Here is a 13,032-nt window from a genome sequence, read left to right as displayed (position 1 = left end):
TCCAACAAAAACCATATGAACATTTGTAAGGACAAGATATGAACATGTTGGTCAAGTACCGGACACTGACACTTCTATAACATTCTCAAACATGTGTCGAGAATTTAAATTCTTAATCTCAGAAGAAAGGCCAAACAATTTACTATTGAGCATTGGACGTTGGATAAGTCTTTCTTTTAGTATGACAAAAACATAAATATAAAATTAAATTCAAATTAATTATTCAGAAACTAAAAAGATATAGAAAGTTTTTATCATGGGAGTCAGCATGAGTCTAGGAGAGGAGTCAAAAAATCATTGGTAGGAGAAGAGTCATCAAATGTCAATACATATATAAATACATAAGAATACATATATTGTCAAGTCCTAGTTATGATTTTTTTCATGCTAAAAGGGTGAGTGTGGTTATTATGATCTACATGTTATAGCCATAAAATATTATATTTGATTATCATGAAGTACTTTTGGTCATATTTTATATAATTTTTACATATAAATAGTATATTTTAAGGGGTCACTGCTTGGTCCAATGGTAAAAGCTCGGACAATCAAGCATGTTTGAAAGCAGGTTCAAGCCACTTTGTGCATAATAAAACCTAAAGAATAGGCCTATCTAAGTCAACCCCTTGTAGCACCCCACCTAGCCGAGACAAACACTGGATAATGAACTTATAAAAAATATAATTTACTCCCCTGTCAATGTCATGTAAGTGTCGTACTTTTAAAGAGATTACATGCCGACCAATCTGTATCACACATGCCCTGTATCTTCACACATGCTTTTTAAGAAAACATGCATGCTTGGTTTATACAAGAAGGCTTGGAGTAGACAAAAGGAGGACAAGGTAAGTTACATTCGAATAGTTTAGGGTTCAATATCACTTGAGTTCAATATAATTTTGGGTTTCTTGGAAATATCTACATATATATACATATAGAAAAAAAAACAGTAAGAAAGATTCTAAAGGATTTAAATCCATGAGAAAGCCTTCATATTATTCAAGATGAAAGCAACACAAAATTTTGGTTTTGATACAATTAAATGGGGAGGCCAATAACTACACATCCTAGTTTTATAATCACATAACAAAAGAAAATTCTAAAAAATGCAGAAATTTATAGATTAATGTTTGAGCCAACCTATTTCCTTTAATTTAGCATAACCAACAAACTAGGTTTGGAGAAGCAATAGATGTTACAAATCAGTATCACAAAGCATTAGCATATCATATGTGTGTCAAACTGTTACCAACATATCACTTAGGCTCTGTTTCAGTTCATGCATTTAGTGACGGAAAGAAAAATCAACATGAAGGAAATCATTTTTTCTTCTTTGGTTACTACTGAAAATGGCAGGGAAAATTACGGAATAATTTTACAAGTATTTCATTATTCTTTTTCCTAATTCCTGACTATTTTTGAGAAATTTTAATCTTAATATTGCTTTAGTAGGAGAGAAACTATAACCAAATTGTTTCCCATTACTCTTTCCGTCTCCTTTCCTCCTTTTCTTTACCTCAATTAATCTGCAAACTGGACGGAGCCTTAAGCTAACAACTAGATCTGAATATAGGGGAACCAACAGCTGGGGCTAGAACTATAGATATTCATACAAAGGGCACAACTTAAGGATCTCAATAAAGAAATAGCAACTCATCGGAACACAAACACGTCTTTCAATTCAACTAGACTCTAAAACACACACACAGAGTATCAGAAATAGCCTCGCATTAATGCAGTTAAACTCCCTAAGTTTTCTTTGAAACCTACCTGGTTTTACTTTTTCCCAGTGCTTGCAAAATAACAGATTGAATACAAAATCAAGCACATATATTATCCATTGTTTTGAATTTTATTTAAGTAGAATAAAAAGGCATGGAAGGAATGGTGGGGCAAGGGAAGAAAAAACACATTGCAAATAAAGATTACAAATAATATTGCATATATAGTGGATGTTGAATGTAGTTACAAGATTGGTTGGTGAGAAACGAGTATTTGAGTCTTTAGTGGCATAAAACCGATCAAGGAGCTTCTTTATGTGATCGTGCATCGTTGCGTCTGTGCCAATGCCTGCCTAAGAAATAAAAATAGAGAGAGAGAGAGAGAGAGAGAGAGAGAGCAAATAATTCATAAAAACTAAAAACCAATATATGAGAAGCTCATGAACTGGTGAATTAAACTACAAATCACAGAGTAAAATTCAATTTAAAATTAAAGTTTAAACATTATGTCTACCATCCTCACCTTATCCATACAACTTAGCAAATCAGCTTCGCTTAAAAGGGGTGGAGGTCTAGTAACTCCTGAATCAAGAGTCAGTGTTGTTGGGATAAACTGCAATACTACCAACAATTAGAAAAGCATAATGTATACCTCTATGTTTGTAAATCAACACACTGACTCAATAACAATCTGGCGTAAAGCTGCAACTGATACAATTGAAACAAAGCATCAAACATATTTCAATTTTTAGAACAACAAATAACAATTTCTTCATTTATAATTGATATACCAGCACCCAGATTGAGTTTCTAGGGTCTTTCATCACATTGGAAGCACAAGAACCTAAATATCATGGACCTAGGAATTTGATCAACTCCCAACATTTATCATTTTTATTAATCTTAGGAGCTCTCCTGACTTTTGGGACTACTTTTTTTTCTTTTATTAGCTCTATGTAGCATCAGTGCTTCTTTTTCCAAGTTTGTGAAAAACAGCAATTATTAAGGCTCCGTTTGTTTCAACATAAAATATCTTCCTCGGAAAATATTTCTATATAAAACTTTTTCAGATAAAATATCTTTTTTACTTTTATTTTCCGGTGTTTAGCAAAAGTCCTGAAAAAAAATTTCCATAATGCTTTTGACGGGGATTGAATTTGTCTAACGTCGATTGACGATCATGTAGGGGTGTGAAAAATGAATGATGATCGCATAGGGGTGTGAAAATGTTTTACCAATATTTTTAAGTAAATCAATTTTTATAAAAGCCTGCAAAAGATTTTACCACGTAAAAAATTCTTTTTTGTTTTTTGGACAACAAAACACCAAAAAATAAAGAAATATATATATTTCAAAAAATATTTTCATTTAAACAAATGGAGCCCAAGTGTAAACTGTTTCAATTTTTTCAGGGGTCGCAAGTATCAGCATGAAGAAACCACTTTTGTAATAATTTATTCCTATTGTGTAAGCATGAAGAAACCACTTTTGTTATAAGTTATTCCTAAAAACAATCATTTGCAGCAAAAGTATATGACACTATTATCAAGTTTAAACAACTCATTTCATTTGGAATTTCTCCATGTTTTGTAATGGGTAATTTTATTTATTTGGGGTAAGTGCCCCTTCTGTAACAGTTGTCCAGAAAAGGGAGTTCGAATATACAAATTTTAGCTTCTCTTTATTTTACTGTATGTCTTAATTTACATGCATCGAAATTCTAGTCTCTACTTGAAGCTGAGTGGGCCGTTCATAACTCACTTCTGTATTCACCAATCAGTGGAATTCAATCAACAACCATCCCCCCCCGCGCGCGCGGGGGGTGGTTATCTTGTGTTTCATTTTTTTTCTGTTTTCCTTTCTTCTTCTTTTTTCTTTTTTTTTTTGGCAAGTGTTGTCTGGCGTTTCAGGCAGCATATACAAACTCAGTGTTTGTACAGCTATCTTCAACATGTACTAATCAACATACAAATCATTTGACTGTTTTTCCATCGATATGTCTGAGAATTTACAGAACAAGATGTCAACTGTGATATCCTCTGTGTAAAATGTTTTTTAACTGTTAGAATGTATAATGCATATGGGTATATTTGGGAATATCTCTTATAAGGGGTATATTGGTCATTTTGTTGTAATGTGAAATAGTTTTATATATATATATATATAGCAGTTAGAGAGGTCGATTGTTCTCACAGAAAATTCCCCAAAACCTCTCTATAACAAAGTCAACATGGTATCATAGCAAGATGATCCTCATCTTCAGCCGATTGCTGTTTCATCCCAGTTGATAGTCATACGAGCATAATACATTGTACACAAGTTGTTGATCGTACATCGTTCTAATCATCATCGCTTTTTTTATTTTTTTTTTCCTTAGTTGGTACTCACACACACATGCCTCCATGGATGCTTGAACCCCTAATCTCCCTTTGGAAAGTAATCGTCATCGCTTTTGTTGATCTTTGTTATCATCAAGTTGTTGATTGTTTCTGGGTAGCAGTTGTGTGGTGATAGCCATCGAGGTGTGATTGTGAAGTTGCATATCAGTTATTGCAGAAACCTTCTATGGCAAGGGCACGTGATTGTCAAGTTACAAAAACCCTCTGATGGCTAGGGTTATCAACCAGCAAGTGAAAAAAGGAAGACAAAGCCCAGCCCGATAGTTACCTGTTGCAGAAACCTTCTGACGGATAGGGTTATCAACCAGCGAGTGAAAGAAGGAAGACAAGGCCCGGCCAGTTAGTTACCTGTTTAGTTCGCTTTGGCTTGACCCATCTGTTGTGGCCCGATTAGACTAGTTTGACCCGATTTAGTCAATTTGGATCGTGGCCCGCTGGTTCAGATATTTTTTTTCGATTAATTGCTTTTGGGTCAGAAAATCTTTTGTTTCTTTCTTCTCTTCCAGAACTACATCAGTTCTGTACAATACAAATTTTGTCTGTTTAGGAAAGCTCTTCAGTATCAGTTTTGTTTTGTTCTGCTTTGTGGGTTCAACATGTCGTCCACCCGATTTAGTCAATTTGGATCGTGGCCCGCTGGTTCAGATATTTTTTTTCGATTAATTGCTTTTGGGTCAGAAAATCTTTTGTTTCTTTCTTCTCTTCCAGAACTACATCAGTTCTGTACAATACAAATTTTGTCTGTTTAGGAAAGTTCTTCAGTATCAGTTTTGTTTTGTTCTGCTTTGTGGGTTCAACATGTCGTCCAATTCAGATTTACTTTCTCCCAAGTCAGTTTTTAACTCTCCCATGACTTATGTTAAACTTAATGGGAAGTATTGAAGATTTAATGGAGGAATCAATGCAGGAAAATCCTCGAGTAACTGATGTAGTTTCCTATTATTGAAGATTTGATTTTATTACAGGAGTAGTGGAGAAAAATCCTCCTTGTTTCCTATTTTCTATTTCTTTCCATTCTCGTAATTTCTTCTCCTATATAGAGGAGCCTCCACCATTGTATTGTGTATGAGTTGAGAGATTATAAATAAAAGTGATGTAGCCCTTTGGGCTCTTTGTGCCGGTGGATGTAGGCTATAGTCGCTGAACCACGTAATATATTTGTATTTTTCTCGTTTACTTTCTCTTCACATATGTTTTATACTTTACAACATGGTATCAGAGCCTAATTTCTCTTCCTAGGTTCGGACCCCTATTATGGGGTATTCCCTTAGCATCTGAAATGTTGCTTAGGGTTTCTCAATGCTATTTGTGACTTACTTGGGCTGCCGGTGCATTCAGTAGCACTTTTCTTCGCCTTTGCCGTTTCTCCGGCAATTTGTATTGACTTGTTTGGGCTGCCAGTGTGTTTGGTAGCATTGTTTTCGCTTTTGCCATGTCTCCAGCAATTTTTGTTTGACTTTTTTGGGTTGACAGTGTGTTCGGTAGCATTGTTCTTCGTCTTCTCTCATCTCTCTTCATCATTCGCATTTGCTGCTACTCATCTCCAGGGCAAGTTGGGCATTTATGCTCCAACTTGAGGGTGAGTACAGAAGATTTAATGGAGGAATCAGTGGAGGAAAATCCTCGAGTAACTGGTGTAGTTTCCTATTATTGAAGATTTGTTGTTATTAGAGGAATAGTGGAGAAAAATCTTCCTTATTTCCTATTTTCTATATCTTCCCATTCTCATAATTTCTTCTCCTATATAAAGGAGCCTCCACCATTGTATTGTGTATGAGTTGAGAGATTATAATAAAAGTAATGTAGCCCTTTGGGTTCTTTGTGTCGTGGATGTAAGCCCTAGTGGTGACAAGACGAGTTGATCCGAAGATTCGAGACGAGTTGATCCGGAAATCCAAGACAAGTTGATACAAGTTGATCCAAAGATCCGAGAAGAATAGAGTATAGAGTACGGTATGATAAACCTGCTCTGATACCATGTTGAAAGAAAAATAAAAGTTGAAGAAATAAATTAAAACATGAAGAACATAGAATATAATGTGGTTCAGCCACTAGGGCTTACATCCACAACACAAAGAGCCCAGAGTGCTACATCTCTTTCATTACATTCTCACTTAATTTTGATTACAACAACCACCTCTATTTATAGGTGAATTGGGGAAGACTTGTAGCTATAATAAAGGAATTACACAGAAAGTCAAATATAAATATAGCAAAAACTTGTTGCCCAAGTATAGCCACTTAACATTCTGTCAAGGAGTGATTTAATGTTTCAATCACTCATATAATTAATCTCCAACACCCACCCACCCCTCAAGTTGGTACACGAATATTTAACTCAAGTGTCCAACTTGAAATTAAATATGAAGTTGTTGAGAGTTTGAGACTAGTTGATCCATAGATTTGGGTTGACGAGACGAGTTGATCCGAAGATCCGAGACAAGTTGATCCAGAGATCCAAGAAGAGAACCAAAAATGGCTCTGATGAAAAGGAGAAAATAACACAAAAAGTCAAATATAAATATGAGAACAACTTGTTGCCCAAGTATAACATTAACATTTTGTCAATGCTTAAATCACTCCTATAATTATTCTCTAACAGGAAGAATTACATATTGTGGGCTAAATCTGTTGTAATTTTTCTCAAAGGTAAAGGTCTTGGTAGTCATCCTACTAAAGTTAAACCGAAGGAAACTGATGCTTCTTTTGTTTCATGAGAAAAGGAAGATGCTCAGTGTGATGTTAACCAGTATTGAACCCTAAATCAATTCAACACTTACTTTATTTGGATACTACCAAGGAGATATGGGAGAGGTTGAAGCAATTGTATTCTGGAACTGGTAACATCACCCGTGTATATGAGCTCTATAAGTAGTACTTCAATCTTGAACAGGGTAATCAGAGTATAGAAGAGTATTATTCGAAAGTTATGGGAGTCTGTAAGGAGTTGAATATGTATCAACCCATTACTTCTGATGTTCAAAGTATGCAGCAACAACGCGAGGACTTTAATGGTGTTCTTTTTCATACTGGTTTGTCCTCAGCATATGAGCCTATTCGTGCACAGATTTTAGGCAATCCAACACTTCCATCTCTTGCTGATGTGTTTTCTCAACTTCAGCGAGCTACACCTGTTAGTGGCACCTCATATTTAAATAGTGGGCAGAGTGGTGAGCATTCAGCATTGGTAGTATCAAAGGGTGAACATAATGCTTCCCGTAGAGGTCATGGGGGACGCTCCACACATGATGGTCATGATTCACGAGGAGGACGCGGCTATGGCAAGGAATCACGGAAATGTACTCATTGTGGCCTTTCTAATCATATTGCGAATTTTTGTTGGGACCTTCATGGCAAACCATCTAGTTATGCAAATCAAGTTTCCTCTAAGAATGATGTTTCTTCTTCATAAACACCACCTTTTGGATGTAACCATGTAGCTGAATCAGATATGGTCACCATTCCATGTGATGAGTATGCTCAGTTTTTGTCTTATCGAGCATCTAATTCATCTTCCATGGCTACTTTTGCCCAGTCAGGTACTGCACCTACATGACTATTGTCTTCCACTCGCAGTCCTTGGATAGATGTTCTTCTATTCTATCTAACTTTCATTATGTACCTCCTACTCAAAGTGTTACTCTTGTTAATGGTTCATCCACTAAGGTTTTAGGTATGGGGACAACTCAACTTAGTGATTCCCTATCTCGCTTATCTGTTTTATAAGTTCCTCAGTTTCCCTTTAATTTAATGTCTATTAGTAGGCTTACTATATCTCTCCAGTGTTCTATTACATTTTATCCAACTTCTTGCGTGTTTCAAGATCTCAAGACGAAGAAGAAGATTGGCATAGGGCATGAAGCTAGTGACATATACTGCTTTGATTTTGCACCTTATCCTACGGCTCTACAATCTTCTTTGTCTCCATTCCAGTGGCACTGTCGTCTTGGTCACCCAACACTTCAAGTTTGCAACGTCAAGTTCCTATTCTTAGCCATTTGAAGTCCTTGTCATGTGATGTTTGTCAACTTACTAAACACCATCGTCTGTCGTGTCTCTAGTCCTTTTCATTTGGTTCATTCAGATGCATGGGGTACAATAAAGCATTCTTCAATTAATAAATTTCATTATTTTGTGACATTTGTGGATGATTACTCTCGCCTGACTTGGTTGTTTCTAATGAAAGATCGTTCTGAGTTATTTTTAATTTTTCAAAAATTTCGAAAAGAAATCAAAAATAAGTTTGGATGCCCAATTCGTGTTCTACGTTCTAATAATGCTAAGGAATATTCCTTAGCCCCTTTTAATACATACCTTTGTGATAAAGGAATTATTCATCAAAACTCGTGAGTTTATACTCCGCAACAAAATGGAGTAGCAGAACGTAAGAATCGACACCTATTAGAAGTAACTCGTGCTCTTTTGTTTCACATGTGTGTGCCTAAACATTTTTGGGGTGGTGGTGTTCTTTTAGTGCATGCCATCTTATTAACCGTACGTCGTCCTCTGTATTAGATGGCAAATCTCCTCATTCTATTTTATATCCTGATTCTCCATTGTTTTCTCTTACCCCAAGAGTTTTTGGTTGTGTCTGTTATGTCCACAATCTTGGTCCTAGTTTTGAAAAACTAGACCCACGTGCCACAAAGTGTGTATTTCTTGGGTACTCTCGTTCTAATAAAGGTTATCGCTGCTATAGTCCTGTTTCTCAACAATACTTTATGTGGAAATTCCAAGATAATTAGTTAGCAGCTTTAGTTAGCAGATTTTGTTAGTTTCAAATAAAGAGATGAAGATAATTAGTATCCAAATCTCCAAGATTTCTGTTAGTTAGTTTCCTATTTTACTTCCTAGAATCAAGGAGTTGGTTAACCTAATTGTGAAGGTTTCGTCTCCTATTTATTCTGGTAATTCACTTATTCCAAAGATAACAATAATAAAAATATCAGAGAAGTTTTTTCTCCCATATATTTCTTTATGGTATCAGAGCAACCTCTGAACCTCAAAAATTTCCATTAATGGTCAAGTACGGAATGGCCACTGATAAAAGCAGCACGTCCGACGCCTCTTCCAGCCCAGGACAAATCTCTCATGGCAGCCATTGCGGATCTGAAAGTCTCGCACTGCCAATAATTGGGCACAAGCTGAACGGACACAATTACCTTCAATGGGCTCAATCAGTGATGATTTTCATATTAGGAAAAGGAAAAGACGACTATCTCACCGGCGCTGCCATACCTCCTCAAAAGGAAGACCCAAAATTTCGAACTTGGAGATCAGAGAATAATATGGTGATGTCGTGGTTGATTAATACCATGGACAATGAAATTGGGCAGAATTTCATGTTCCATGGGACTGCAAAAGAAATTTGGGATGCGGCAAAGGAAACGTACTCCGACAACAACAATACAGCAGAATTATTAGAGATTAAAAGCAGCCTTCATGACTTGCGACAAGGTGATCTTACTGTCACTCAATACTATAACACCCTTACCCGTTTTTGGCAACACTTGGATGTCTTTGAAGAACTCGACTGGGATTGCCCTTGAGATGCGGCCAAATACAAGAAAATAGTCGAGAAAGAGAGTCTCGAAACTCTTACTTAGGCTAAACAAAAACCTCGATGAAGTCAGGGGGAGAATGTTCGGGATGAGGCCCTTGCCATCAATTTGCAAAGCGTTTTCTGATCGGAAATCAAAACATCCCAAGCGTTCCTACTGTTCCAGAAAGCTCAGCTTTTGCAACCCGTGGAATGAATCCAACCAATGACAATCGAGCAAAGGCACCAGCCGACTGGAAGCCAAACAGACCATTTCAGGGCAGAGAAGGCCGCGGCTTTGCAGCCACCACAGATGAGCAACCAACAACCGAAACTTCACCCTTCAGCAAGGAACAAATTGAGATACTTCAGAAGATGTTACGCCAACTTCAGTCAAGTCCTGCAACACCAATCATCAACACAGTTTTAGTAACACAAAAAGGTACATTTCTAAGTGCTCTTGGAGTCAAAACCGAGAATAAAAAATCTTAGATTATTGACTCTGGAGCATCTGACCACATAACTGGGGATGCTTCCTTATGCTACAAGTACGTCCCTTGTTCTGAAAATTACAAAGTGAGAATAGCGGATGGTTCTCTATCCACTGTAGCTGGTATTGGGTCAATTATCATCTCAAAGACCCTGGTTCTAAATTCGGTTTTGTTGGTTCCTAATCTAACCAGTAACTTGCTATCCATTAGCAAAATTTCTAGAAATATGAATTGTGTTGCTAAATTCTTTCCCACTCATTGTGAATTTCAGGATTTCGATTCGGGGAGGACGATTGGCAATGCTAAGGAAAGTGAAAGGCTCTACCTCTTCAGGAGCAATAATCAACTTGAAAAACAATCTCAAAGTGTTCATTGTGTAGAGAGTCAATCTGTTAGGAATTCCAATTCGATTCCAATTTCCAATAATGAAAGTGCAATTATGTTGTGGCACTTTCGATTAGGTCACCCAAGTTTCATATACCTTGAAAAGTCGTTTCCTACTTTATTCTTTAATAAAAATTCAAAGTCTTTCCAGTGTGAAATCTGTCAATTGTTCAAACATACTCGAAATTCTTATCCGATTCAACCATATAAGGAATCACATCCTTTTTCAGTTATACATAGCGATATTTGGGGACTTTCTCGAGTTAATAATATCACAGGAACCCGATGGTTTGTCTCCTTTGTTGATGATCATTCTAGAATCACCTAGATATTTCTCATAAAAGAAAATTCTAATGCAGGACCAATTTTTAAAAAATTTCACTCAATGATCCAAACACAATTCCAAGCAAAAGTTCAGATTTTCAGAACTGGCAATGCCAAGGAATACTTTCATTCTATTCTTGGGAATTACCTTCTTGATCATGGGATAGTTCATCAAAGTTCTTGCATAGACACCCCACAGCAAAATGGGATAGACGAAAGGAAAAACCAACACCTTTTAGAAGTTGCTCGTTCTATTATGTTCACAAGTCATGTCCCTAAACACTTCTGGGGGGAAGCTGTCCTTACCGCTGCCTATCTCATTTATCGGATGCCTTCAAGAGTCCTAAAATTCCAAACTCCATGCCAAGTACTCACACAAGTCTACCCACAATCCAGACTCATCTCATCCTTGCCACTAAAAGTCTTCGATTGCTCAGCATTTGTCCACATACCACCTCATCAAAGGAGCAAAATAGATCCCAATGCCTTAAATGCCTATACCTCGGATACTCTTCTCACCAAAAAGGTTACAAATGCTACTCTCCCACTACTCGGAAGTTCTACAACACCATGGATATAACTTTTTTTGAGAATCAGCCTTTCTACTCCAAAACTCACATTCAGGGGGAGAATTCTATCGTGCAAGAAGAATATCAGTTTTGGCAAGATGTGGATATCTTCGTGCCTTCCATCACCTCAAGTTCACCTACTCCGAGGAACACCACCACACCTCCAATTGCGCCTATCCTACTTGAGTCAACATCCAAACCTGTTCATTCCGAACCCACTCCAAACAGTCCTCAGATTCTAACTCAACAAGCAAAATCAAAAATATTTAAAGGGATTGTTTACTCAAGAAAGCAGACAGCTCTAAAGGAGGTGGATCAACTCACTTTTCCTGAACAGAACCAAGCGTCTGCTTCAAATCCAGTCACTTTTACTCAAGGTAACACAGATTCTTATCCTAGTAATGATCTTGATATTCCTATTGCTCAAAGGAAAGGTGTTAGGTCATGCACTCGGTACCCGATCTCAAACTTTGTGACATATGAGAGATTATCTCCTTGTTACCGGGCTTTTACCTCGAATCTGTCCAACATAGACATTCCAAGCTGCATACAAGAGGCTCTAAAGCACCCTAAATGGAAGGAAGCAGTTAGTGAAGAAATTCAGGCTCTTGTGAAGAATGGTACTTAGGAACTCACAAAACTTCCCAAAGACAAACAACCTGTGGGATGCAAGTGGATATTCAATGTTAAGTACAAGGCAGATGGAAGTGTTGACCGATATAAGGCGAGACTTGTAGCCAAGGGATTCACTCAAATCTACGGTATTGATTATCAAGAAACATTCGCTCCGGTTCTAGGTTAAACACAGTCCGGGTTCTTCTATCCTTGGCGGTCAATTTGGATTGGCCTCCTCATCAACTTGACGTCAAGAATGCATTCCTTAATGGAGACTTGGAAGATGAAGTCTACATGGAGATTCCTCCTGGTTTTGAGAACCCAAGCAACATCAACCGTGTTTGCAAACTTAGGAAATCTCTTTATGGCCTTAAGCAGTCACCAAGGCCCTGGTTTGAGAGATTTACCATAGCAGTCAAGAAGCATGGATATACTTAAGGCCAGTCAGATCACCCCTTATTTATAAAGAAGTCTCCTGAAGGTAAAATTACCATCCTTATTGTATATGTCGATGTTATTATCTTGACAGGTGATAATGAAGAAGAGATAAGTCGATTAAAGAGTACTCTTGCCAAAGAGTTTGAAATCAAGGATCTCAGTACATTGAGATATTTTCTTGGCATGGAAGTGGCTCGATCCAGCCAAGGTATTTCTGTCTCTCAACGGAAGTATACGCTTGATTTGCTCAAAGAAACAAGTATGCTCAGTTGTAAGCCCTCAGAAACACCTATCGACCCTTCCAACAAACTTGACATAAAGGAGAGTTCTACTGTGGTTGACAAAGGGAGGTACCAAAGATTGGTGGGAAAACTCATTTACCTATCGCACACAAGATCGGATATCAGTTTTCTTGTCAATGTGGTTAGTTAGTTTATGAACAATCCAACTAATGAACATCTTGAAGCAGTTTACAGGATTCTCAGATATCTCAAAAAGACTCCAGGGAAAGGGTTATTCTTCAAAAAGGGGACAGACCGTAGCATAGAAATT

The 13,032-nt window shown here is 37.2% G+C and overlaps 1 protein-coding gene across 1 annotated transcript in view; it reads right to left on the bottom strand.

The window, feature by feature from the left end:
• The window catches only part of LOC132303181 (DNA topoisomerase 3-alpha), a 120,377-nt gene that overhangs the window by 55,636 nt on the left and 51,709 nt on the right, over positions 1–13,032 (bottom strand). Inside the window, exons 12-13 of the mRNA XM_059800340.1 lie at positions 2,245–2,334; positions 1,970–2,074 (exon numbers count right to left, since the gene is read on the bottom strand). Coding sequence (XP_059656323.1) covers positions 1,970–2,074; positions 2,245–2,334 — 195 coding nt within the window. The remainder of the gene's footprint in view (positions 1–1,969; positions 2,075–2,244; positions 2,335–13,032) is intronic.

The sequence above is a fragment of the Cornus florida genome, unplaced genomic scaffold (assembly GCF_030987335.1).
Source record: "Cornus florida cultivar Cherokee Brave unplaced genomic scaffold, ASM3098733v1 CherokeeBrave_3.0.0_Hap2_Chr04, whole genome shotgun sequence".
In the NCBI taxonomy this organism is placed as follows: domain Eukaryota; kingdom Viridiplantae; phylum Streptophyta; class Magnoliopsida; order Cornales; family Cornaceae; genus Cornus; species Cornus florida.
Note: the sequence above shows the minus strand (reverse complement) of the source record. Positions and strands in the feature narration are given on the sequence as shown.